General features: G+C 33.7%; 1 protein-coding gene across 3 annotated transcripts; it reads right to left on the bottom strand.

The window, feature by feature from the left end:
• Window positions 1-74: 74 nt before the first annotated feature.
• LOC126724119 (protein SRG1-like) lies at window positions 75-27,983 on the bottom strand. Of its 3 annotated transcripts, none has more exons than XM_050428428.1 (4): window positions 27,678-27,983; window positions 25,406-25,653; window positions 983-1,307; window positions 75-667 (listed from the first exon to the last, which is right to left on the bottom strand). In XM_050428428.1, the coding sequence occupies exons 1-4, from the start codon at window positions 27,921-27,923 to the stop codon at window positions 428-430; spliced, it is 1,059 nt and encodes a 352-aa protein (XP_050284385.1). In that variant the 5' UTR covers window positions 27,924-27,983; the 3' UTR covers window positions 75-427. The 3 variants fall into 3 exon arrangements, with proteins under 3 accessions (XP_050284385.1, XP_050284383.1, XP_050284384.1); XM_050428426.1 differs by lacking the exon at window positions 25,406-25,653 and adding an exon at window positions 1,938-2,185 and having other exon boundaries at window positions 27,678-27,980; XM_050428427.1 differs by lacking the exons at window positions 25,406-25,653; window positions 27,678-27,983 and adding exons at window positions 1,938-2,185; window positions 4,141-4,495.

The raw sequence follows: 27,983 nt of genomic DNA, 5'->3' as shown, positions 1-27,983 counted from the left end.
AGGTTAGTTAACCACGTAATTTCAAGATTCAATGCACACGGCCAGCCGAAGGAAATTACTAAACAATTGAGAAATTAAAGTTCCCCATGAACCATGCAGAACATAAATTCTAATTTATGAAAAATTAAAAAAAATAATAATAATAATAATATGAAGTAATACATAACATAAAAAAACACCATCATGCATGCCCACATGATGTGCAAGGATAGATTAACAACACTCTCTCTCATGATTCGATTAACAACACAATTATACAAATTTGACCCGTCTTCTGTCAATATCGAGGGAGTCCACGTTTTGACACATTCAAATTCAAAATTATTTAGTATAGAAGTTTATTCCTGACTACTACGCCATTACTTAAATGTTACAACTTGATTAAGTCCATTGTAGGGCTCACCATTAAATGCCTAATTTTTGACAATTAGATTTTCAGGCTGTCAATGAATGAAACTTCAAGCTTTCGATTGAAAAAGCTATGAAAATACTCAGCATTTGTTAGGGTCTTGTATACAGGTGGGCTTCCTGACTTGATAAGCTTCTCCGCGGGTCCAATATCCACAGATGGATTGGGATAGCAGAAAGTAACAATTGACATTCTTTGTTTTGAATTGTTCACCACTGCTCTATGATCTGGGGCTTTGTAATTCCCATTGCTTATAATCTGCATGATCAAAGCAAATGCTATATTTTTGTTAACTCTGTTTACCTTGCATTTGTACTTTTTCAACTGCAATCTTATGGTCTGTTATCTTCAAATAATTCGGGTGTACGTGGTTATGTATTTCAAGGAAGTAGTCATTTATTTAATGACAAGGGACTTTACGGTACCATAACCCACATTAAAATTTGAGAATATTAAAGAGATATTATACATAAAATAAAAAAAATTTAAAAAAAAAATCATAGTTAACGGTACATATCTACAATATTGCTATGACAATCTAACAAATATTAACATGTAAGTCATAGTATTTACCTCCATGATATGGCCAAGGTTTACAACAATTGCACCATTGACAGGCTCAACATTAACCCAGTGTTCGTCTTTCAAAACCTGCAATCCTGGCGTGTCGCCGCACTCAAGTAAGAGAGTTATACCGGAGATGTCAGCATGTGGATTAAGGCCAATAACACGTTCAGGTTCGTGACAAGGAGGATAGCAATTCATCCTTATTTCGTACGTTCCTTCCTTAAAAGTGTCACAAAAAATTTGAGCCTCAAGTCCAAGCCCCATGGTTATGAACCTTACGATAGAAACTGCCACATTCCTCATATCTTCAGAATAAGATTCCAGAGTTTTTCTAAAATTCACACCAAATTGGGAAGAAAAAAAAAATTATACTCCAGAAAAGAAAAATTAAGTACTTTTCCAAACTCAAAAATATGAGTGTAGATTCATATGAATAATGAATAAGAGGACTATTTATTATTATGTGAGTTCCACTTAGCATGGCAAACTCTTATAATTGAAAAGGGAAATTGGATTACCGCACATCCTTGGTGCAATGGTCACTCTATAAGTATAAGTGTTTGTGGGATATGGACAAAGATTAGGGTTCAAGTCTCCAAGAAGGAGTTCCACACACATATACACTTAGATTAAGTTAGAGTAGAATTTCTATATTGTATAAAAATAAATAATAATAAAAACAAGTATAAAATAAATAAAAAGACCTTCTATGTTAGAATATCCTAGATAGTTTAGGAATACCGTTAATACTATGGATAATGATTTTGTATTCTTATATTATAGTATTATTCTTATACTTTGGGAAAAGGAAAATCCACCTCACCCATGATGACTTCGATAAATTTATGCTTAAGCTAGCATCCCATCATATGAGCATAGTGCTAGATGTCTATATCTATATGCATGAATTGTACGTGTATGTATATCAATTGGTCAAACTTATGATTCAGTTAGAATTTACCTGAACTCCTGAGGGTTTTTTGGCCAGAAATTCAAACTTCTATCTTGAAGGGGAAGAGTTTTGAGGAAGATCATGTCATTCCACTCCAACTTTTGTTCCTCTGAAGTCACAAATGCCTGACCATAACCTTCGAGACTTCCTGGTTTCTGAGCCCAACGTTTCTTCTCTTGCAAAGGAAGGTCAAAGAACTCTTGAACTTGCTCTCTCATTTTGCTTAGTGATTCATCAAAAACTCCATGGTTTATAATCTGCAAGATTAAGGAATAAACAAACTATTGAATCATGTTTAAAGCTTAGTAATGATTAGTACATACAGTGTTTCAATCCCATTAAACATCATCATATATGATTGGACTAGTAATGCATTACACTTGTAACACATTGTGGGTCTCACCATATTGACATCTCTTACTAGTTAGTATGTAAGAGGAAGAAATATTACTCTCATTATTTTGTTTTATTTTTGTACCAGAACTCTTATTTTTTTAATTGAACAAAAAATAAAACAACTTGCATATGAGTTTATTGTCTCCAACACTCCAATTCACTTGAACTTTATTAATAAATGATGTGGGATTAATATATATCCACACAATTAATGGAGCGTGTCAATGCTTGAACTCTCAACTTCGGACACAAACGGTGAAGAGTTGGTAAGCTTCTTACCACTAAAGCATCTCCACGAGTGGGGCTTACTAAATAATTACCCCTCATGGTAATAATACTACGAAGTAATTAATTTTGACTCAGCCAAACAAGCTTTCGGTTCTTTTTTACTATATTGAAAAATCAAATTAGCATAACTGAAGGGGGCAAAAAGTCTTATTGTCTTGGCAAACGTTATGGACTTTTGGCTAACAAATTGTCAATCAGAAGACATTCATGTCATGAATGCATTCCTTGTCTACTCAAACAATTTTACTCTCTTTTTTTTTTTCTTTTTCCTTTTTAGAAAAATATGAAAAACTATTGGTCAAAGGGCAATAAAAATTTCTTTAAAAAAATACTTTTAAAACACTCTTCCTTCAATTTAACGCTACAACATTTAAAAAGTACTGTATAATAATGTTGAATTATTCTCAGTGGGTCAAGATAGCTGCACAGAAAATTTGGCATGTCTCTATCATATCTTCTTGACTGGAATTTTCTTTTCTATCCTTACACGTCATGCAGGCATGACGGTGTTTTTTTTTATCTATAATCTACTACTTCATTTAGAAGAAGAAAAAAATAAATCAAAATATTTTATTATTTCATAAATTAGACTTTATGCATGTATGGTTCACGAGGAACTGCTTTCTCAATTGTTTAGTAATATCCTAAAGTTAAGTTAGTAATTGGTCAACTAATTTACTCTATTAAGAAAGATTTATTTTGCGTGTTACCTTATAATTTATGATTATTTGTTCAAAACCATAACCAGATGAGTACTGGTTGTTCACACTTAATTTAAGTAGACATAATTGTACGTAACACAAGTATAGATTATTGCGTTTCATTAACAACTAGCTAATTAATTAGATATATATATATATATGGAAAACAAAGAATAATAATATAACTAATGAGATTGCATCATAAAGAACTGTAACATGAACTCTGCACATGAAAACAAACGTAATCTATTTGAGCCAAAGAGATAAGTCAACAATTAATTATTATCACTTTGTTGTACATCTGATTTATCTTCAAGAGCTGTTGAAGACTATAAGTTTTTTTTTTTTTTTTTTTTAGAATTTCAACTTATGACATCTACTATTGATAATAGTTTTTTATCAGTAAACCAAGACACCAATCAATTTTTTATGTAAGCAGAAATTGAACTTTAAATCTCTTATTCAACCATTAAATACTCTAACTAACGGGAACCCAAAAAAAAATATTAGTTCTTGGTTCTAGTTCATATCATAGATAAAGTTGTTTTAAGAAGAAAGTATGGTCTCTTGAATCTCATTAATTAGTAAATAATTTGGAGAGTAAAGATAAGAGAAGAAGAAAGAGAAAGTGCAATTAAGAAAGGTGAATTTTGATCAATAGGAAGAGTTTCATTAGTATATGAACTACAAAAGCCATAAACAGGCATGCTAAGGTGGTGAAGGAAAATGAAGGAAAAGCAATATATAGTGCCTAATGTTCTTGTATTATAAGAAGAAGAAACAACAACAAAAAAGAAGTACTGCCTAATGTTTTTTGTATTAATTACCTGGAAAACTCCCCATTCTTGACATGCAAAGCGAAGCTTGTGGAGCTCTTTTTCACGGAATTCTGGGTTGACCAACTTGTTCATATCAATCAAAGGTACACGAAGAGAAGGATTGGAAGGAGTAGTCTGGTCCAAGTCATCCCTTACATATCTAAGTGGCACCTTATCAAGCTTTTGGATTGCAAGCTCTTGAACACTTGCAACTGGTAGAGACCATTCAAGGCTCTCTGAAGGTGCCAAAGCCATTTCTCAGACTCTTTTGGTTTGGTTTAATGAAAATGGATATTTTGCTACTAGTATTAGTACTCAAAGCCCTTTATATAATATCTTCAGAGTATACCAAAGATAATTATTAACAAATTAAGAAAGAGAGTGTTGTGTTTAGCCTTTTTTTTTTTATTACCTCTTTTGGTGTCATAATTTGGTTTGAGAATATTAAAAACCCCGCGTGTTGAATAAATTGCTCCAAAAGTTTCGAGGTTGAATATTCAGCTGTAGACTATAAAGTATAGGACCTGTCAACTAGTTAGTGTTCACATTATTGTTGTGGACTAAGATTCACATTCTCTCTTCAACAACCAAAAAAAAATTACTTCGTTGTTGTTAAACAAAAGGAAACAAAAACATGATTAAAAAAAAAGTTCAGTAATCCTTTTTATTTAAAAATAAAATCAATAATCCTTAATATTTTTTTTATTCAAAAAAAATATCTTCTCCATTTGATAAATTCATATTTCATAATTTAGATTAATATTACTATAGGGACTAGGGTCCAAAATAATGTATTGGACCTTGAGTCTTGTCCGAGGACACTAACAAGTTCGAGGAGGAGGAGATAACTATTAAATGATTCCCAGTAAAAGTCTCATCAATGGGAGATGAAGAGAAGGAGGTCCGAGGAGGAATTCCTCCTCGGACACGACGAATGCAATCCAAGTATGTACTCTAACAATTAAAATGTGCCCCATGAACATGTGAGAGGGAAGGAAACTCGAAATATCTAAGGAAAAACTGCTATTACCGCATTAAATGCGTTGCAGCTTCTTTTCTGACCGCTTTAATGTGGAGAGGACTTTTGAACAGTGCTGTCTTGGCTACCACAACTCACAAAAAGCTAAAAGGGGTGTCTGATGGGATGGGTACTCAAGTGAGGATCTAGATAATCAACAAGTGTAGAGTCTAGATGATCATAAAGGAGCTATATAATGTGAAAGAACCCCCATGAGAAGGGGGTGGTGAAAAACAGAGAGAGAACACTATAGCATACTAAACTATCTTAATATCCAACTATGATCAGTATACAATAACTTTGGCCTCCTTGGACTAAAAATCCATTGACACCAATATCTCTTATTTGCGCTTGATTGTCTTTTAATTCAACATTAGTCGTTGCTCAATTCATTAAAACCTAATTCTTTGACTCATACTTTACAAATTCATTGTATTAGGCTCATTAGACCAAGACTCCATACAATTTGGGCTTGGGCCCCAAATCGTGCCCCTAAAATTACAAATATAAATGTGTATTAAATGACTTATAATATTACTACATATTCAATGCCATTTAAATCAAATCTTGTATATGTGTAGCGTTTTCTTTACCAAGAAAACAAAGGTTTAAATCTCTCTTTTATTTATTCATGTTCAATTTCTAAACAAAATTAAAAGACTTCTTCGTTCTTATTTACATTTTAATGCTCATGTACAAGATCCCTGGCTATATGATAATTTTTTCTTGAAGCCTTGTGGGCAAGGTTGTCAAAATCAAGATCTTACGTAGGATCGTAGGAGGTAGGTGGAATCCTACACTATTTGAGAAAAAAAAAAAAAAAAAAAAAAACATTGGTATGTTAAATAATAATATAAATTGTACATTCATCCATAAAAATAAATAAATAAATAAAATTTGACATCCATTTAATGTAATTACCATACATAACTACATCCATTTGTAAGCATCATTTAAAGAGGCCAAAAACCTCACAATGTGACACTCTATTAGGATATTATTTTTCATTTAGGTCCAACTGACACTCTGTCTCTCTACTTTAGAATAGAAAAACTGAGTCTATTAGGATGTTATTTTTCATTTAAGTTCAACTAAATCTTTAGTCAAGCTAAAGAAGATTACAAGAAACCGTGATCATTTGGGATCGTCAAAGTCATATAATCTTACCAATCTTGAACAATCATAGCAATCCTACCAAAGATCCTTGAAAGATTCAGATCGTTTTAGTCAGGTGGGATCATAAAATCGTAAAATCCAAATTGAAATTTTGACAACCATGCTTGTGAGTCCAACTATGGTGGGAACACGACAAAAAATATTACTAAATATTAAATTTATCTATTTTAGGGTGTATATTTTTATAATTTCGATAGTTGAGTGTTGGGAATTGTAACAATGACATCTCCTTTAGAAATACTAATTAACAAGTGCCACTCAATAAATATTACCAATTTAAAAGTATATTTAATGCCACTTCATTTAAAATTTTAAATAATATTGAGGCCTTCTAAAATTGTGAGGTTTTATAAATTTCATCATTCCACTTAACATGAACATCAATTTGCATGTTATAGAAGAAGCAGTTGAAAATAGTTGAAATCCATTAGATTGGCCGAGTCGGATGACAGGATGAGTGGGTCAAGTCGTTCATATTTGCTCACCCTAATTATATTTTCAAATTGAGTAATTAATATTTATTGTGACAAATCAATCATTCCTAATAATACTTCTTTAAAATTAAGGACAAGTGTCGTTTAGAAAAACTTAAAGTCAACTTCTTTTTTTTCTTTTTTCTTTTTTTGAGAAAGAATACATTTACTTATTTATTTGACTTCAAGAAATAAGTTAAGTTAAAATAATATGTACCTAATGAGAGATCTTTAAAAGTTGCACTTAACAAAATAAACCATACTAAACTAGCAACGTGAGGAGAAAATATTTTCACACATGACAAATTGTGACCAAAGTAATATTATTTTCATATATACCTATCATTGTCACCATTTTTATTATATATCAATTGCAATAACACACATCACTTGTTGTCTAAACTTTAATTAATTCCAAATAAGAGAACACCATTGTACCACACTATCAATAATTTTTAAATACATGTTATTATAGATTTATAATGTACACATCATTCTTAATCAATTCCTTAAGTTGTCCAATTAAATCATTCCACATGCCAATTTATCCACGTCATTCTAAACACTGTCAGATTCATCTTAACAGCAATGGAGTTTAGATTCACGTTCGAACCAAACTTATTGCCACCAAAACGCTGCAAGGCCATTAGCAACCGACGGCCACCGAAACTATTAATTGGATTGTTTTAATTTATTATTCTATCAATAAAATTATTTTTTATGTACAATTTTAATCAACAAAATTTTGAAATTCAAAATTTGATTAATGAGTTGTAGGGACACGATTCTCAAACGGCCCAACAATGACGTTGGGCTCGCGCGTGAAGGATCCCTCACAATAAAATTTGTAGAGAGTGGGCTTGAAAGGCTAGCGTTTGGTCACAGGGCGTTGGTCCAAACCAGATTTTAAGGAACTCAGATAAGAAAAGGTGTCAGCCTGGATATCCAAGCCCCACAACTTTATAACTTGAGGGATTGGACTCCTCGGATCAGGTCCGAGGAGCACTAATGTTTTTCTCCGGTTACCCGGCGGGGGGTTTTTTGTGGTGGTGTACATATATTATCCGGGCATTCTCATCCCTGGAGTTTTTTTTAGGAAGTGAGATGGGATCCTCCCCTTTTAATTAGTTTACCTTACCTTTTATACTAGCCTACGTTTGTTGTCCCTCGTCCACGTGTAGGGTCAACTTTTCCAGGACTGATATTTGTCCCGTCAATCTAATCCCAAAATTGTTGGGGATGGTTAATAAAGCCTAAAAATCAGGTTCTGTTAGGTGTAAAGTCTTATCAGTGAAGGGTATTAAGGACAACTTCCCTGAGATATTTTAGATCTTCTTACGGATTTGTTCTTATAGCTCTCTTTTACCCCTTTTGTCAAGGGAGCTTTAGGCTTGCCGAGGACTAAACCGTCCTCGGCTGCCTATCTGGGCCATCCTCGGCCTTATACTTTTGAGCTTGGGTCACGACTTTTTTCAGCTTGGGCTTGCGGGCTCCCCACGAGCAAATGGGCCTAGCCCATAAACCATCGGTCCCCACAATAGCCCCTCAAAACCCTGCTGTCCAACATCTTGGTTGGAAAGGTGGGTTTTGGTAATGTTGAGTCTTTATTGTGGCTCATTCATTTCAGCCCTTGAAGGATGCGGGTAACTCTTCACATGCCCAAGGAATGTATCGGTCTACGAGCTGTTCCCCTTAATTTGCGCACGTTGCCCTTATGTCGTTTGGGTATTCAAGGCGCGTCTTTAATATCCTCCCTTTACGAGGCCTCCCAGATCTGACGGTTATGGATGGTGTGGGAGAACGAAACGGCGCATTCTTATTTGTAGGTTTCCCTGGGGATCTGAACGGGTTATGCACCCTTTTCTTCGTCCCTTATATAAAGAGAGAAGACAAAAGGTGATTCTCTCATATCAGAATCCCCCAGGCTTTTCCCAGAGTTCACTTCTTCTCTCTGGTTATACCCTATCCATTAATACGTTCACCATAGTAGTCAGCCATGAATAATCCATTCCTTTCCCAGAAACGCCATGTCCTAATAAAGCTTGAGATGGCTCGGTCAGGGCAAGGATGGCGGAGACTCAAGATTTGTCTCCCCTTCCTTTTAGCCAAAATACGAAGCAAGTTCTGTTCATGCCAGAATTTTGGTGTGTCAGAAGAAAGATTCTCCGCCATCAGCGCCTTTGCCTTGTGGCAGGCAAATATTTAGAGAAAGCCCCTCAACTTCCAACTCCCTACACCTTTCCTTCAGCGGTGTCAGGCTCAAGTTGGGTCTCTTTTGCTGTTTGAGTTGTGGGCATGTGAAAGCATTGAGGAAGAACAAGGTCTTGGAGCTGTAGCCAACCTCTCCTCTGATCTACTTCCTCAGCTTTATTTTATTCTCTTGTATCTTCCTTTCTGTTTGGTTATGTAGTGAGCTTTGACACAAACTGATTCCAGCTTTTTCATTGTACGCTGTACTATTTCTTTGTTTTAGTAAGAATGGAAATTTCTTTACTTGTTTTGAATACTGTTCCTTTGACAACACTACTTCGTGAATGGGTGTGCCCTATGTGTGTGTTTCTTCAAGAATATTTAGAGCAAAATAGCTTGAAACATAATCTAACTCACTCCAATTTACCAATACTACCAGGCATTATATCGATAATTCATAGTAAATCAAACTTAGGAAACTAACCGGGATAACAGTTGAATATTCTGCGATAAGCGCGTGAATACCGTCCAAGGCTGATAATCTCTAAATAATCCATCCGAGCAGTCAACTGGGAAGCAGGGAACTCCGATTGTGCTTCTTGTGTACTTGGTTTCCCCATAGGCTTGGGTCCGAGGACCATACAAGGCCTTGGTTCTGTCCAAAACTTGTAAGATTTCTTTTTTGTACTTGGTTTCCCCATAGGCTTGGGTCCGAGGACCATACAAGGCCTTGGTTCTGTCCAAAACTTGTAAGATTTCTTTTTTGTACTTGGTTTCCCCATAGGCTTGGGTCCGAGGACCATACAAGGCCTTAGTTCTGTCCAAAACTTGTAAGATTTCTTTTTTGTACTTGGTTTCCCCATAGGCTTGGGTCCGAGGACCATACAAGGCCTTGGTTCTGTCCAAAACTTGTAAGATATCTTTTTTGTACTTGGTTTCCCCATAGGCTTGGGTCCGAGGACCATACAAGGCCTTGGTTCTGTCCAAAACTTGTAAGATTTCTTTTTTGTACTTTTTTCTCTATATTCATTTATTTTTCGAAGGTTAGCCCCTAGGCCAGGGAGGGGGGAGTTGGCTTGAGGCCGGAAGCCCCTAGAGCTGCCCGCGCCGTTAGCAGTGCAAGGCGTAGCCCCTAGCAGAAGCTTATGTCAGAGCCACAACTGCACGTCGCCGGAAATGGGAAAAACTCGCTAATCTCTGCTTGCTAGGGAGTTGACTCATGCACCACCTGTGCCAACGCGCAAGCCTTCCCACAGACGGCGCCAATTGTAGGGATACGATTCTCAAACGGCCCAACAATGACGTTGGGCTCGCGCGTGAAGGATCCCTCACAATAAAATTTGTAGAGAGTGGGCTTGAAAGGCTAGCATTTGGTCACAGGGCGTTGGTCCAAACCGGATTTTAAGGAACTCAGATAAGAAAAGGCTTCAGCCTGGATATCCAAGCCCCACAACTTTATAACTTGAGGGATTGGACTCCTCAGATCAGGTCCGAGGAGCACTAATGTTTTTCTCCGGTTACCCGGCGGGGGGTTTTTTGTGGTGGTGTACATATATTATCCGGGCATTCTCATCCCTGGAGTTTTTTTCAAGAAGTGAGATGGGATCCTCCCCTTTTAATTAGTTTACCTTACCTTTTATACTAGCCTACGTTTGTTGTCCCTCATCCACGTGTAGGGTCAACTTTTCCAGGACTGATATTTGTCCCGTCAATCTAATCCCAGAATTGTTGGGGATGGTTAATAAAGCCTAAAAATCAGGTTCTGTTAGGTGTAAAGTCTTATCAGTGAAGGGTATTAAGGACAACTTCCCTGAGATATTTTAGATCTTCTTATGGATTTGTTCTTATAGCTCTCTTTTACCCTTTTGTCAAGGGAGCTTTAGGCTTGCCGAGGACTAAACCGTCCTCGGCTGCCTATCTGGGCCATCCTCGGCCTTATACTTTTGAGCTTGGGCCACGACTTTTTTCAGCTTGGGCTTGCAGGCTCCCCACAAGCAAATGGGCCTGGCCCATAAACCATCGGTCCCCACATGAGTAATTATTAATTTTTTATCTTCTTGAAATTTTGTGCAATTTAACGGTAGATTTTCAAAATTCACATCCAATATAAAGATTTTCAAAATTCTTATATACTACAGAATTTCATTATCCTAAGATTGATACAAGTTCCATCTAGCATGCATGTTCATTGGATGAAATTAAAAGCAATTAACTTGCAGATGTTATAATATTGATCTTCTGTTTGGATGACTTGTGTGAAAATGAGATGTAATGCTTCCTGTCATCAGTAGTGTTGTAATTGTTTATCTTTTTACTTCTAACACAATGGCGTGGCAAGAGGAAATGAAAGGAAAAAAAGAGAGTTATCTAGAAAAGTTTTTTTTTATTTTTTTTTAAGAATACTAAGTATTTTTAACACACACACGAGAAGAGGGGAGAAAGCCTTAAAAAAAACTGACAGTAGTATATATTCAAAAAGGCCTAACTCTTGATTACATAGCACGTACAGGTTTTAAACTTCTTTAACTCACATTCATTTTCCAATGTGAGATTAACCCACTGTTTTTTCTTTTGAGAATACTAATTATTTTTAACACACACACGAGGAGATGGGAAAAGGTCTTACAAAAAGGAAAAGTTGTATCTAAATGTATTAAATAGGACAAAATTTTGAGAGGGAATATACATACATATATAAATAAATATATATATATATATATATATATATATGATATTTAACATACCTTTTCTTTTGCTTGTTATGCTAAAATCATGCTATCCAAATAATAACCGCCCGTGCCCATCAAATTTTCCAAATCAATTGAATTTTGGGTTCTATATATATATATATATATCGAACCCGAGCGATACATGGAAGAGTTTAGCAAAAATTTTAAATTTTCAATTTGCTTAAAGTTATGATCACTTGAAAATAAAAGTTACAATTTAAGAGAGGAAAAAAATTCTAATACCAATGATAAGTCCAACACCAATAATAATTTGGTATTTCTTTGCTATAAGTAATAATTTGTTATACCTAAAATCTATGCTAAATATGACATTAATATATAATTATTCCCAATACCTAAAAATCACACTCAGTAGGTACAATATTTTTTAAAACGATTAAAGAAATTGTTAACAAACCTAGAGTAGCAATATTATAAGTTATTAAAATGTAAAGGGAATAGTGTAAACTAGCCTCTGAACATCTTCAATTTTTTTTGGAAAAAAGTTAACAATTTGCATTCATTATAATTTGGGATTAATATATTTCCAATCACAAAAGAACCTAGGGGTACAATATTTTTTAAAACTATTAAAGAAATTGTTAACAAACCTGGAGTAGTAGTATTATAAGTTATTAAAATGTAAAGGGAATAGTTTAAACTAGCCTCCGAGCATCTTCAATTTTTTTTGGGAAAAAGTTAATAATTTGCATCCATTATAATTTGAAATTAATACATTTTCCAATCACAAAAAATACCTAGGGGTGTAATGAGTATTATGCGTTAGCAAGTGAAGGTTAATAATTAATGGTAACCACTTAATAATTACAAAATACATAGAGGTGTGATGAAAAAATTATTTCACCCACAAACCCATAATACTCATCACACCTCTAGGTATTTTATGATTATTAAGTGGTTACCATTAATTATTAACCTTCACCTGCTAACGCATAATACTCATCGCACCTCTTGGTTTTTTTTGTAATTGGAAAATGTATTTGTGTGGACGGGGGACCCCTAATCTCATCTAGGTGGTTTGCTTAGATGATTTCCAAGGATGCCCCTCGGACTTCTAGGACGAGCACCCGTTGATCTGAGGGACGAGCGGTAACAATAGAGGGCACATAAGGTTAAAATATCACAGAAGGACTAAAGCAAACTTAGCATGGATTACAAGAAGGGTGAGAAGAGAAGGGAGTGGAAGCCATCCCCTCCGCATTAAATGCAAGACAACTACTTCTTTGGCCGCATTAATGAGGAAATGACCATGAACAGTGGTTGCACAGCTCAGACTGTAAGGTAGAAGCTTACCTGTATGTTCTAGATGGGACAAAAGTCCTAAGAATGCAATCTGAACCCTCCAAGTGTGGCATGAAGATAATTAATGAGTAAATATAAAAGGGGGAGAAAGATCCTGAGGGAGAGGGAAAAAAGAATTGGTAAAGAAAAGAAAGCAAGAACATTGATATATTAAAAGATCTTCCTCGAGTGGACCGAGGATCCCTTTCTTCCTGATAATTGAGTGTTGCATCTCTTTTCATTGTACTTAATTTTAGCTTACCAAGTAGTCAATATCCTACCCATTTCTCTAACAAATTCATTGTATTGGGCTTTTTGGGCCATCAATTGGTAGTTCTTGGGCTTTAGGTCCGTTTGTGCCCTTATAGTATTAATCCCAAATTATGATTGATGTAAATTATTAACTTTTTTCCACAAAAAAAAAAAAAAAAAAAAAAAAAAAAAAAAAATTGAAGAGTCTCTAAACATGTGCATGAGCGCGTGCTCAAAGGCTAATAATTTATAACTACCATCAAACGTTGTTTCTATAGTTTTGTATAGACAGTTAGGCTTTTAAGGGGCGTGTATATAAGGTAAAAAAAGAGTCAAAATATTTTGTAACTGCTATTCAAAGAGACAGAACATTGTGTCTCTAATTTACTATAGATGACCAAACACAATGGTTCTGAAAAGTGAAAATATCACTAAAATTTCCATCAAAAGAAAAGATACAACTATTCGGGTATCAAATGAAAATACACAACTGTGCATGAGTACGTGCTCAAAGGGAAGTAATTTATAACTACTATCAAACGTTGTGTCTATAGTTTAGTATAGGCAATTGGGCTTTTAAGGGGCGTGTATATAAGGTAAAAAAGAGTCAAAATATTTTGTAACTACTATTCAAAGAGACTGAACATTGTGTCTCTAATTTACTATAGATGACGAAACACAATGGTTCTGAAAACTGAAAATATCACTAAAATTTCCATCAAACGAAAAGACACAACTGTTCGGGTAGTTTTAAATATATATGTGGCATTAATCTATGTAGCCACGTGGTGCAATAAGGGGTAGTCAACAAAAAGTCAAACATTTCGACTTTTAGTTATTATATAAATATATAGATTAAATGGGGAAATTACACTTTGCCTATCTGTGATTTGCTTAAAAAACACTTTACCTACCTGTGATTTAAAAATTGGCATTTTACCCACCTAAGATGAGCTCCATTTGTCTCCTATTACCCACCTCCGTTAGAAACATAAGTAAGTTTGTATTTTTGCTACTCTTTTATGTCTCTCTCCTCTCAAAACATAAAAAACTAAAAATATCAAGAGAAAAGAAGATCTAAAAGCTAAATTTTGTAAAAATTAAAACCTAGCTTAAATTTTTAGATCTAAGAAGGCATATATTGAAGCTATTTCACCCTTGGGCATTGATATAATGTAAGAACAAAACCCAACATCTCGATAGTTATTTTACACCTTTGTAACACAAGAGAAAATTCATACAATATAGACAAGAAAACAAGAGTAAAAAAGAAGAGACCAAAAATTGCACCTAATCAACAGGGACACTTCTTGACAAAAGCCTAATAAGTTCCCTAGCCTTGATGATAATATATGCATGGTTCTCAGAACCGGACCGGACTGGGAGGTCGGACCATGAAAACTGGGAACCAGGATGAAAATTGTTTTTTTAAGCATAAAGAACCGGGCATATGTGGCAATTTCATGAACCCCTAAAACTGGAGTTGGACCACACGAACCGGTGGCAAGAACTGTGCAGTCCAACCTATGAAAACTGGGAACCAGGATGAAAATCGGTTTTTTAAGCATAAAGAACTGGGCATATGTGGTAATTCCATGAACCCCTAAAACTGGAGTTGGACCACACAAACCGGTGGCAAGAACCGTGCAGTCCAACCCTTTAGCAATTTTTTTTTTTTTTTTATAAAAACTTAACATAATTTTATTCTACTGAATTAAATTATGCATCTCTTACAAGGAATAAAAAAAAATTATAATTAAAATCCTTCAAAGATATTCAACTTCAAAAATTAATCATAAATTTTAATGTTTTTATGGTTATTATTTTATTTTATTAACTTTCTTATTTAATTATTAAATATATGCTTGAAAATCATTAAATTTCCCTCACATATATAGATATATTAGTCAATTTTGCTAGTTTTATAAATTTAATATTTATATTTAGGCTTTAATTAATTATTAAATTAATTATGACATCATCACGGTTCGACCTGGTTTGACCTCGGTTCGACCTCAAAAACCTTGAACCTCTTCCTTTTACGGTTCAATGAATGGTCCGGGTCTGAAAACCTTGAATATATGGATCCCTAGTCTTACTAGTTGTTGAAACTGTCCTGGACCCCTCAATCTATAACCAGTAGTAAATCATACAATGAATTAGAAAAGCACATATTTTACTAAGTAAAACAATGAAAAATAGAAACTTGAGGTAGTACTGACTAATATGAGATGAATCTGATAACTGAACTTACTAAGTTAAGTTCACATGAAACGCCATATATTCATTCAAAGCAGATTTAACAGTTGGTCAAACCTCTTGCAAGTACTTTTCTGAAGAAAGCAATTAAAAAAAAAAAAATCAAAACTCAAAATCAAGAGCAAAACACCCAGACAAAAAATAAATAAATAAATTGAAACTTTACCTCTGTATTGTGGGAAGAGAGTAGAGAAGGAACTGACTGCATGCATTCCAGATTCATTCCAAGAAGGGTTGAATTTTTTGATGGTGCAGCGATCAATATTGGGATCATCATCTAGCTTCAAAGGTTAGGGAAAAAAATAATCTAAAAGCTGGGTTTTAGTTTTTTTCAAAACCTAACTTTTAGATTTTCTTTTCTCTTGATTTTTTTAGTTTTTTATGTTTTCAGACGAGAGAGACATAAAAGGGTAGCAAAAATACAAATATACTTTTTGTTTTTAATAGATGTGGGTAACATGAGACAAACAGAGCTTACTTTAGGTGAGTAAAGTGCCAATTTTTAAACCACAAGTAGACAAAGTGTTTTTCGAGCAAATCACAAGTGGGCAAAGAGTAATTTCCCCTTAATATATATATGTGTGTGTGTGTGTGTGTGTTTGGTTTATAAATTTTAGGCCCAAGCTAAAAACTAGTTTATTTATAAAATGTTAAAAGTTAAATTATTTTGCAAAAGAGAAAGACCAAAAAAAATAAATAAATAAATAATCCAAACGGATAAACAAGATTTGAATCTTTGAGTGAAGTTGTAATGTGCTTTTGTGTTAGAACACATTTTCCTCTCCCTTGTGTGTGTGTGTGTGTGTTTGTTTCTCAAAAAAATAATTCAGCTTTCTTATTCCATTATTAGAGACTTTACTTGTCAAACTAAATGTAACCCACATGATAATAAATAGTCCTCTTTTTTATTTTTTTTTTTTTTTTTTTTGAGGGGGTCCTCTTTTTTATTTAAGGAATAAATATGCAGTTCTAATGAATAATTATAAAGTATCTTGTAGTTGAATAAAGTATTTCATCTTAATTGATATAACCACACCTAGAAAATTGAATATAATAGACAATAAAATTGCAATAGAAAAAGTAGAACTGCATTGACATATGCAAGGTAAACATTGTTAACAAATTCATGGCATTCACTTGATCCTGCAGATTATGAGCAATGGGAGTTACACGGCCCCATATCAAAGACAGCAGTGGTGAAAAATGTTTAGTAATACCTAAACTGGCAGTGTACATTGAAATTACGTTTGTAATTAGTCAACTAACTTACTCCATTAAGAAATATTTATTTTGCATGTTATCTTATAATTTATGGTTACTAGCTCAAAAGTCAAAACCGTAACCAGACAAATGGTTGTTCACCCTTAATTTAAGCCGACATAATTGTAACACTAGTATAAATTATAGCGTTTCATCAACTAGCTAATTAATTAGATACATGGAAAACAAAGAAAAGAATGATAATATAATGAGACTGCATCTTAAAGAACTGTAACATGAACTATGCAGTCTGCACAGCTAATTAATTAGATTTCTTTTTTCTCTGTTTTTTTTTTTTTTTCTTTTTTTTAATGAAGGAATGAATAAAAACACATATTATGGATGAGGATATATATAAAAAAAATTCTAGTCAAGATATGTATGAATTACAGCATATGAAAGAGATTTCATTCAAAAAAAAAAAAAAAAACAAGTCAAAGTTTCTTTACACACAGAGAGAGAGAGAGAGAGAGAGAGAGAGAGAGAGAGAGAGAGAGAGAGAGAGAGAGAGAGAGAGAGAGAGAGAGAGAGAGAGAGAGAGAGAGAGTAATATTATTTAAAGTTACACCATGTGTAATTCATAAACACATTTTTTATGTACTATTTTAAACTACAAAAACTTGAATTTAAACAATTGATTGATGACATGGCTATTGATATTCGATCACCTTGAAATTTTGCAAACATGAAGAATATACGAATATAATGTAATCCAACGGTAGATTTGTTAAAATTAGCATCCTATTAAAAGAAATGATTAGTGTAACATTATTTAGAGTTATACCATGTATAATTTGAACCCAACCCATAAGAAATCTCTAAGAAAAATATCCCAAGGATCAATCTTTTTCTAAGGTGATGATGGAAAATGAAATAATAGCAACATATATTGCCTAATATTCTTGTATTATAAAATAAAATAAAATAAAAATAAAAAAATAAAAAGAGGACTGCCTAATGTTTTTGTATTAATTAAAGCTTTTGGAGCTCTTTTTCATGGAACTCTGGGTTGACCAAATTGTCCATATCAATCAAGGGTACACTTGTGTTGCGAAAATGCATCTCAGGCCAATGAAGATAGAGAGTAGAGACCGCAGTTAGTGAGAGACACACAGAGAGAGAGAGAGGACAATGCCAGAAATTAATAAAGTTAGTGAACCATGTGGAATTGACATGATTCTAGAAATCAGCTAAAATGGAAAACTCACAATTTTACGCATCAAAATAGTAAATGCCGATACGTAGTAGTTGAATTCACGAGAATACATCAATTCTCAAAAATCTAGGATATGATACAATATAAATACTTTAATTACTCTTAATTGAGATATATCAATATTTTATGTACATATCTTAATATTGAATTCGAAACATAAATTAGAGGATTACAATTCTCTCCATTTCAATCAAATTGCATAAATCTTTTTTTTAGTTTAAATTAAATATTATAAAATTTAAAAGTATAGTTGGTCGTATCACGTTATTTAAGATAATACACTATTAGATAAAAGATACAAAATCACAACTCTCATTCAAATGCATACTATAATGAGTGTTTTTTTGTCTATGAAATAATAATTAATTATTTAGAAGCAATTAATTTGCTACTAGTTGAAGTATTCATGCTTATTCTAGTGGCTAGTATTATTAGTTTGTCTTTTCCAAAATAATTTGATGTTAGTCTATCCAATATCTGAAAAGACAGACCATAAAAAATGACAGAACAACTGCTTAGAAAAGCAAGTTTAAAACCTAGAAAACATTTTCTTCTATATAAAGGTTGTCATTGGTTCTTCCTAACTCATAAACCCATAAGCCATAACCATTGCAATAGCTACTTCAGCACTTGCTTATTTTTGTTTACTCTGCTTACTTATACTTCTGCTTCTTCCTCTCCTTCCCACTGTTTTCACCTACACCAAAGATGACTGTAACATATTGCTGAAATCACCTGCTTTAGTTACAGAGCAAGAAATTAATCCATTATCCATGTCGCGCTCAGGTGAATTTGCCTTTGGATTCCGCCGTATTAAAATCAATGAGAAAGAGAATCAATACTTGCTTGCTGTTTGGTTTAACAGAACAAAAGTCCCAACCATGAGTTTGTTGTTTGGTCTGAACCAGCAACACAAGGTTCTGAACTGAAGCTGTCTAGCAACAATGAGTTTGTTCTCAATGACCCTCAAGGCAAAGAGTTATGGAAGGCACCAAGGAACGGTTCCAAATCCAGTTGTGCGGCTATACTGGACAATGGGAACTTGCTGATTTTAGATGAGCAGTATAATTCTATATGGGAAAGCTTCAAAGAGCCTACTGATACAATCTTGCCTGGCCAAATACTGTACATGAAAACCACACTCAGGTCTCGAGAATCTGAGACAAACTATTCTGATGGCCGCTTCAAGCTTTCTTAACAGCAGGATGGCAATTTGGCACTTTCTTACTTCTTGTCTGAAAACAATGAGAGAGTTTATTTTGCCACAACACTGCAACGGTGATTAATATTGAACTTTATTGAGGCCGGATACATGTTTATCCAAGATGCCAACAAATTAATCAACCAACATCTACAACCTTACCAAGGAAGATCCAGGCTCAAAAGAAACTTTCTACCACATGGCTAGAATTGATGCTGATTGATGGAAGCTTCAGAGTATACAAACACCCCAGAAATGGGGACACTCCAAGTGGTGGGAATGAGAGCTGTTCTTCATCATGGATTGAAGTGCAAAGCATTCCCAATGATATTTGTGGTACATTAATTGATGCTGTTGCTGCTGGAGGTGGGTTCTGTGGACCCAATGGATATTACCGTACCCCAGATTACGGCCTTGTTAGAGGGGTTGATGAGAAACAGTGTACACAGCTATGCCTTGACGATTGCGTGGTCATTTATGAAGGTAACGAAAATGCATGTTGGAAGAAGAAGTTTCCTCTGCCCAATGGAAGATATCGCGAAAGTAATACTAGCATAGTTCTCATCAAGGAAAATATAGGTTCAGATAAGAAAGACCAGTCTATGGTAGTTGTCTTGGCACTACTCCTTGGCAGCTCTGCATTTCTTAATATCCTATTCTTCATAGCTAGTATTGTGGCTTTTATCTACTTGTACCGCAAAGGGCTGAATTCGCGATGGAATATTGATAGCACACTTGCAACAAATGTGAGAAGCTATACATATAAAGAGCTCGAAGAAGCAACCAAGGGCTTCAAGCAAACAGTGGGAAAAGGTGCTTTTGGAACTGTTTATAAAGGGGTCCTTCCATCAGATTCTAAAAGATTTGTTGCAGTCAAGAGGTTAGGTAAGGTGGTAGAAGAAGGTGAGAAGGAATTCAAAACAGAAGTGAGCGTGATCGGTCAGACTCATCACAAGAATTTAGTTCGGTTGCTCGGTTATTGTGATGAGGGGCAGCACCGGCTTCTAGTATATGAGTACATGAGTACATGAGTAATGGCTCTTTAGCTAGCTTTCTCTTTGGGATATCCAAACCTCATTGGAACCAAAGAGTGCAAATTGCTTTTGGAGTAGCACGAGGCCTAATGTACTTACATGAAGATTGAAGCACCCAAATCTTCCACTGTGACATAAAGCCTCAAAACGTACTCTTGGACAAGTACTTTACGCCAAGGATTGCTGATTTTGGATTAGCAAAGCTTTTGTTGGCAGAACAAACTCAAGTAGCTCGTACAGCCATAAGAGGGACAATTGGATACTTTGCACCTAAATGGTTTAGAAAAGCATCTATTTCGGTTAAGGTTGATGTTTACAGTTTTGGTGTGATGTTACTAGAGATCACTTGTTGCAAGTCTAGTGTTGCATTCACGCTGGGAGAAGATGAGGCATTGATAGATTGGGCTTATGAATGCTAAAAAGATAAAAATTAGAGAAGTTGATAGAAAATGATGAGGAGGCAAGGAATGACATGAAGAAGCTAGAAAGGCTTGTGATTGTGGTGATTTGGTGTATTCAAGAAGATACTATACTGAGGCCCTCAATGAAAAGGGACAAATGCTTGAGGGAGTGATTGAAGTTTATGTGCCCCCAAGCCCTTCATTGTTTACTTCTTCTCCTTCTTCATTAAAATACTAGCTCATCTCGAGTTTTCATTGCCCATACTTGTGACCATTTGTGATAGATGATAGCAGGCAACTTTGTACATCTATTTTCATCTAATTTTCAAATATTTTGGTTTAGGGTTGTTATTTCCTTGATTTTAGGTGATTTAAATACTTTTTTAGTCAAATTGGGGTTTTATTATTGTAGGATATCAATTAGGATTTCTTTTAGAATATTTTTTTGTATCAATTAAGTTTTATAGAGCCTTTAAATTAGCCTACAAGTCTATAATCAGATTTTCTATTCAGAATAAAGTTTTTCTCATTCATAACATTTTAGAGAGGCTTCTCCTATATTTTGTAGTGGATTCTAAAATTCTCCTTTTAGATTCGAGGATTATTATCTTGAAGCAGCCATGCTCTATATCTTGTAACTTTCCACTTGGGTCAACTAAGTATTTAGCAATAATTTTTAAAGGTTTGGTGCAACACACCTTTTCTTATTTTTATTATGGTATCAGAATTTGGCCAATGTCTCTTTGAAGTGCATTTGACTTTTAGTTTTTGATAATTTATTTGCATATTGTTAATTAAAATACATTGTTTTTAGTAATTTTTATATTAAATAGGTGACAAAAAGCTAAAAACTAGTTTATTTCTAAAATGTTAAAAGTTAGATTATTCTGCCAAAGAGAAAGACCAAAAAACAAATTTTATAATCCAAATGGATAAACAAGAGTTGAATCTTTTAAGTGGAGTTTTGGTGTGTCTTTATATTAAAACTCATTTCCCTCTCCTTTTTGTGTGTGTGTTTGTTTCTCAAAAAAGGAATCCGGCTTTCTTATTCCATTATTAGAGACTTTAACTGTCGAACTAAATGTAACCCACATGATAGTAAATAGTCATCTTTTTTATTATTTAATGAATAAATATTAGTCCTCTTATTCATTATTCTAATGATACTACTCTCATTTTAGAGTTAGGAGAAAAGTAATTAGTAAGAGTTTTTTCCCTCTTTTCTCTAGTGTTATATAAATTTTTCCAATTTTGTGTGTATTAGAAAATCTCTGGAAACTTATTTTGAAAATATGAGGAAGGTAGCGGCCGTTTCTATTGTAAGGTTCACAGCCATGGAACTTGGACTTGAGGCTCAAAAATCCCGACACATACAAAGAAGGAACGTACGATGTAAGGATGAATTGCTATCCTCCTTGTCCTGAGCGTGTCATTGGGGTTAATCCGCATACAAACATCTCCGGGATAACTCTCTTACTTGAGTGCGGCAACACGCCAGGACTGCAGATTTTGAAAGATGAACACTGGGTTAATGTTGAACCTGTCAATGGTGCAATTGTTGTAAACCTTGGCCATGTCATGGAGGTAAATACTATAAGTTACATGTTAATATTGGTTAGAACGCCGTAGCAATATTATTGTATATACTGTTAACTATGATTTAATTTTTAAAAAATTATGAATGATATGTCTTTACAGTTAACTTAATTGATAAAGTCTCTTGTCGTTGAATGAAGTATTTCATCTTAAAGGATAAAACATATAACCACACCTTAATATAATTGAATATAATAGAAAATAAAAATTCCAGTAGAAAAAGTAGAACTGCATTGACACATGCAAGGTAAACATTGTTAACAAATTCATGGCATTCACTTGAGCCTGCAGATTATGAGCAATGGGAGTTACACAGCCCCATATCATAGAGAGCAGTGGTGAACAAGTCAAAGCAAAGACTGTCAATCATTACTTTCTACCATCCCAATTCATTAGTGCATATTGGTCCAACTGAGAAGCTTATCAAATCAGGAAACCCACCTGTATACAAGACTCTTACAAATAAAGAGTATTTTCATAGCTTTTTCAATCGAAAGCTTGAAATTTTATTCATTAATAGGCTGAAAATCTCATTTTTATAGACTCTAGCTAGGTCCTAGAGACCATGAATAACTATCATAAATAAATAATTAAAAAACACAATTGATAGACTCTAGGTCCTAGAGACCATGAATATATAACTATTATAAAACATTAAATAAATAATTAAAAAGAGACCATGAATAACAATTTGACAACATTAGAGATCTTCACCCTTCACAATAACTAGTTACAAGCATGAGTCTAGGATCTTTATCCCATGCAATGACCATACCTTATATAGACGGTTAGGAGCAAAAATTACAAAGTTAACTCCCTAATTAATTTATCCATTAAAAAGAAAAAATGAAAGGTAGAAACTTAAAAAGTTACTAGTTTTTTCCTGATCGAACATTTGAAGAGAAGTTAAACTTCTAGACTTTTGCTCCTAGTGATTCATTGGTATTTGGTATTTCATCCCGTGCAATGACCTAGGTATTGCATGGGACTTGGATCCATATGTTGCTGTGATCTTTCTCATACCCTCCCTACAGACCAATTCATACATAAAAGTAAATTATAATGTGCCTCAAATTTGGACAAAGCAAAGCATCACTAGTTGACCAAGTCGAACTCCTAATTAATAACTTAAATCGTGAGAATTTTATAATCTGAGTTTTATATTAACTTGTAATGTTTTATATTTGTAATTTTTTGTCTTTAGATTTTATTATTCTTTTTTGTAATTTTTTTTTCCTTTTGTTTCTAAAGATATTCATGTACTTTTTATAACTATTTTATCATATGTCAAATTTCTTTTTCCTTGATTTTTCATTTATTTTCTTGAATTGTAAGGAGAGAGGGGGGGGGGGAGGGAAATAGAGAAATGTACATCATTATATTGTGAAGCTTTTGAAAGAATGTGAATTGTAGAAGAATGATGGTGTTGGGTGTGAACAATCAATGGTATTGTAGAACATGGGGTCTATTTCAGACACATCAATCCATTTGGCAAAGTATATTAATAAATATCAGACAGATTTCTTTTTTCTTTCTTTATTTTTTTATTTTTTTTCCTTGCAATTTCCATATGCTAAGTTGAAAATATATTGCATGCATTGCATGCCTTATCTTTTTGCCAAAATAACCAAAATCTGAAAGCTGTTGCACAAGAGTTATCTAGTATAGAAGTTTATTCCTCACTACTACCCCATTACTTAAATGTTACAACTTGAGCTGAAGGCCCAACTGGCCTCTTAGATTAAATGCCCAATTTATGACAATTAGATTTTCAAGCTGTCAATGAATGAATCTTCAAGCTTTCGATTGTTAAAGCTATGAAAATACTCTGCATTTGTTAGGGTCTTGTATACAGGTGGGCTTCCTGGCTTGATAAGCTTCTCAGCTGGTCCAATATCCACTGATGAATTGGGATAGCAGAAAGTAACGATTGACAGCCTTTGTTTTGAATTATTCACCACTGCTCTATGATCTGGGGCTTTGTAATTTCCATTGCTTATAATCTGCATGATCAAAGTAAATGCTATAAATTTGTTAACTATGTTTTCCTTGCATTTGTACTTTTTCTACTGCAATCTTATAGTCTGTTATCTTCAAATAATTCGGGGGTGGTTATGTATTTCAAGGAAGTAGTCATTTATTTAACAAGGGAATTTACACTATAACTCACATTAGAATTTCAGAAAACTAAAGTGATATTATACATTATAAAAATCATAGTTGACGGTATATATCTACTGTATTGCTATGTCATTCTAACAAATATTAACATGTAAGTCATGGTATTTACCTCCATGACATGGCCAAGGTTTACAACCATACGAGTTCAACATTAACCCAGTGTTCATCTTTTAAAACCTGCAATCCTGGCATGTCGCCACACTCAAGTAAGAGAGTTATCCCGGAGATGTCAGCATGTGGATTAAGCCCAATAACACGTTCAGGTTCAGGACAAGGAGGATAGCAATTCATCCTTATTTGGTACATTCCTTCTTTGTAAGTGTCACCAAATTTTTGAGCCTCAAGTCCAAGCCCCATGGTTATGAACCTTACAATAGAAACTGCCACATTCCTCATATCTTCAGAATAAGATTCCAGAGTTTTTCTAAAATTCACACCAAATTGGGAAGAAAAAAACAAATTATACTCCAGAAAAGAAAAAAAAATGTTAAGTACTTTTCCAAACTCAAAAATATGAGAGTACATAGAATTCATATGAATAATGAATAAGAGGACTATTTATTATTATGAGTTCCACTTAGCTTGGCATGTAAAATCTCTTATAATTGAATAGGAAACTGAATTTAAATTTCACCTACACTGAAAAAAAAAAAAAAATCACTCGTAAAGTGTAATTATTATGGAGTCCAATCCTACCATATCTTCAACATATATAAAATAAATAAAAGACCTTCTATGTTAGAATATCCTAGATATTTTAGGAATACCGTTAATACTATGGACAATGATTTTGTATTCTTATCTTATATTATTCTTATACTTTGGGAAAAAAAATCCACCTCACTCATGTTGACTTCGATAAAGTTATGCTTAAGCTAGCATCCCATCATATGAGCATATTGCTAGGTGTCTATATCTATATGCATGAATCATACGTGTATGTATATCAATTGGTCAATCTTATGACTCGATCAGTTAGAATTTACCTGAACTCTTGAGGGTTTTCTGGCCAGAAATTCAAACTTCTATCTTGAAGGGGAAGAGTTTTGAGGAAGATCATGTCATTCCACTCCAACTTTTGTTCCTCTGAAGTCACAAATGCCTGACCATAACCTTCGAGACTACCTGGTTTTTGAGCCCAGCGTTTCTTCTCTTGCAAAGGAAGGTCAAAAAACTCTTGAACTTGCTGTCTCATTTTGCTTAGTGATTCATCAATAACTCCATGGTTTATTATCTGCAAGATTGAGGAATAAAAAAACTACTGAATCATGTTTAAAGTTTAGTAATGATTAGTACATACGTTGTTTCAACCCCATTAAACATCATCATATATGATTGGACTAGAAATGCATTACACATGTAACACATTGTGGGTCTCACCATATTGACATCTCTTACTAGTTAGTATATAAAAGGAAGAAATATTACTCTAATTATTTTGTTTTATTTTTGTACCAGACCTCTTATTTTTTTAATTGAACAAAAAATAAAAGAACTTGCTTATGAGTTTATTGTCTCCGACACTCCAATTCAGTGATTCACTTGAACCTTATTAATAAATGATGTGGGATTATATATCCACACAATTAATGTTTGAACTCTCAACTTTAGACACAAACGGTAAAGAATTAGTAGACTTCTTACCACTAAAACACCTTCACGGGTCGTGCTTACTAAATAATTACCCCTCATAATAGTAATACTATGAAGTAATCAATTTTGACTCAGCCAACAAGCTTTCGATTCTTTTTGACTTTATTGAAAAATTAAATTAGCATAAATGAAGGGGGCAAAAAGTCGTATTGTCTTGGCAAACGTTATGGACTTTTGGCTAACAAATTGTCAATTATAAGACATTCGTGTCATGAATGCATTCCTTGTCTATTCAAACAATTTTACTCTCTCTTTTTTTATTTTTTTATTTCCTTTTTAGAAAAATATGAAAAACTATTGGTCAAAGGGCAATAAAAATTTCCTTAAAAAAATACTTTCAAAACACTCTCCCTTCAATTTAACGCTACAACATTAAAAAAAATACTGCATAATAATGTTGTTAATTGAATTATTCTCAGTGGGTCAAGATAGCTGCACAGAAAATTTGGCTTGTCTCTATCATATCTTCTTGACTGGAATTTTCTCTTCTATCCTTACTCGTCATGCAGGCATGACGGTGTTTTTTTTTTTTTTTTTAATCTATAACCTATTACTTCATTTAGAAGAAGAAAAAAAAAAAAGGCAAAATATTTTATTATTTTATAAATTAGACTTTATGCATGTATGGTTCACGAGGAACTGCTTTCTCAGTTGTTTAGTAATATCCTAAAGTACACGACATTGAATTTTGAAATTATGTAATTGGTCAACTAATTTACTCTATTAAGAAAGATTTATTTTGCGTGTTACCTTATAATTTATGATTATTTGTTCAAAACCATAACCAGATGAGTACTGGTTGTTCACACTTAATTTAAGTAGACATAATTGTAACACAAGTATAAATTATTGCGTCTCATTAAAAACCAGCTCATCAATTAGCTATATATATATATATATATATATGTATGTATGTATGTATGTAAAACAAAGAATAATAATATAACTAATGAGATTGCATCTTAATGAACTGTAACATGAACTCTGCACATGAAAACAAATGTAATCTATTTTAGCCACATAGATATGTCACAATTACTTATTACCACTTTGTTGTACATCGTATTTGTCTTCAAGAGCTGTTGAAGACTATAAGTTTTTTTTTTTTTTTTTTTTAAGAGTTTCAACCTATAGTATCCATTATTCAATATTGACGATAGTTTTTTATTATCAGACCCAGATACCAATCGATTTTTAATGTAAACGGAGATTGAATCTCAAATCTCTAATTCAACCATTAGCTACTTTATCAATTAAACTAACTGAAACCCAAAAAGATTATAAGTTATTGGTTTTAGTTCATATCATAGATAAAGTTGTTTTAAGAAGAAAGTATGGTCTTTTGAATCTCATTAATTAGTAAATGATTTGGAGAATAAAGATAAGAGAAGAAGAAAGAGGAAGTGCAATTATGAAAGGTGAATTTTGATCAATAGGAAGAGTTTCATTAGTATATGAACTACAAAAGCCATATACAGGCATGCTAAGGTGGTGAAGGAAAATGAAGGAAAAGCAATATATAGTGCCTAATGTTCTTGTATTATAAGAAGAAGAAACAACAACAACAAAAAAGAAGTACTGCCTAATGTTTTTTGTATTAATTACCTGGAAAACTCCCCATTCTTGACATGCAAAGCGAAGCTTTTGGAGCTCTTTTTCACGGAATTCTGGGTTGACCAACTTGTTCATATCAATCAAAGGTACACGAAGAGAAGGATTGGAAGGAGTAGTCTGGTCCAAGTCATCCCTTACATATCTAAGTGGCACCTTATCAAGCTTTTGGATTGCAAGCTCTTGAACACTTGGAACTGGTAGAGACCATTCAAGGCTCTCTGAAGGTGCCAAAGCCATTTCTCAGACTCTTTTGGTTTGGTTTAATGAAAATGGATATTTGGCTACTAGTTTTAGCAC

The sequence above is a fragment of the Quercus robur genome, chromosome 4, assembly GCF_932294415.1.
Source record: "Quercus robur chromosome 4, dhQueRobu3.1, whole genome shotgun sequence".
NCBI classification, from domain to species: domain Eukaryota; kingdom Viridiplantae; phylum Streptophyta; class Magnoliopsida; order Fagales; family Fagaceae; genus Quercus; species Quercus robur.
This window is presented reverse-complemented; position numbering and strand designations above follow the sequence as displayed.

Bases quoted from the DNA above. Each gene is read 5' to 3' on its own strand.
- LOC126724119 (XM_050428428.1), bottom strand. From the start codon at position 27,923: ATGGCTTTGGCACCTTCAGAGAGCCTTGAATGGTCTCTACCAGTTCCA. The intron at 1,308-25,405 runs GTAAATTCTAAC...TGTGAATTTTAG, and splicing joins GAAAACCCTCAAGAGTTCAG to AAAAACTCTGGAATCTTATT. The intron at 668-982 runs GTAAATACTATG...TTGATCATGCAG, and splicing joins ACCTTGGCCATATCATGGAG to ATTATAAGCAATGGGAATTA.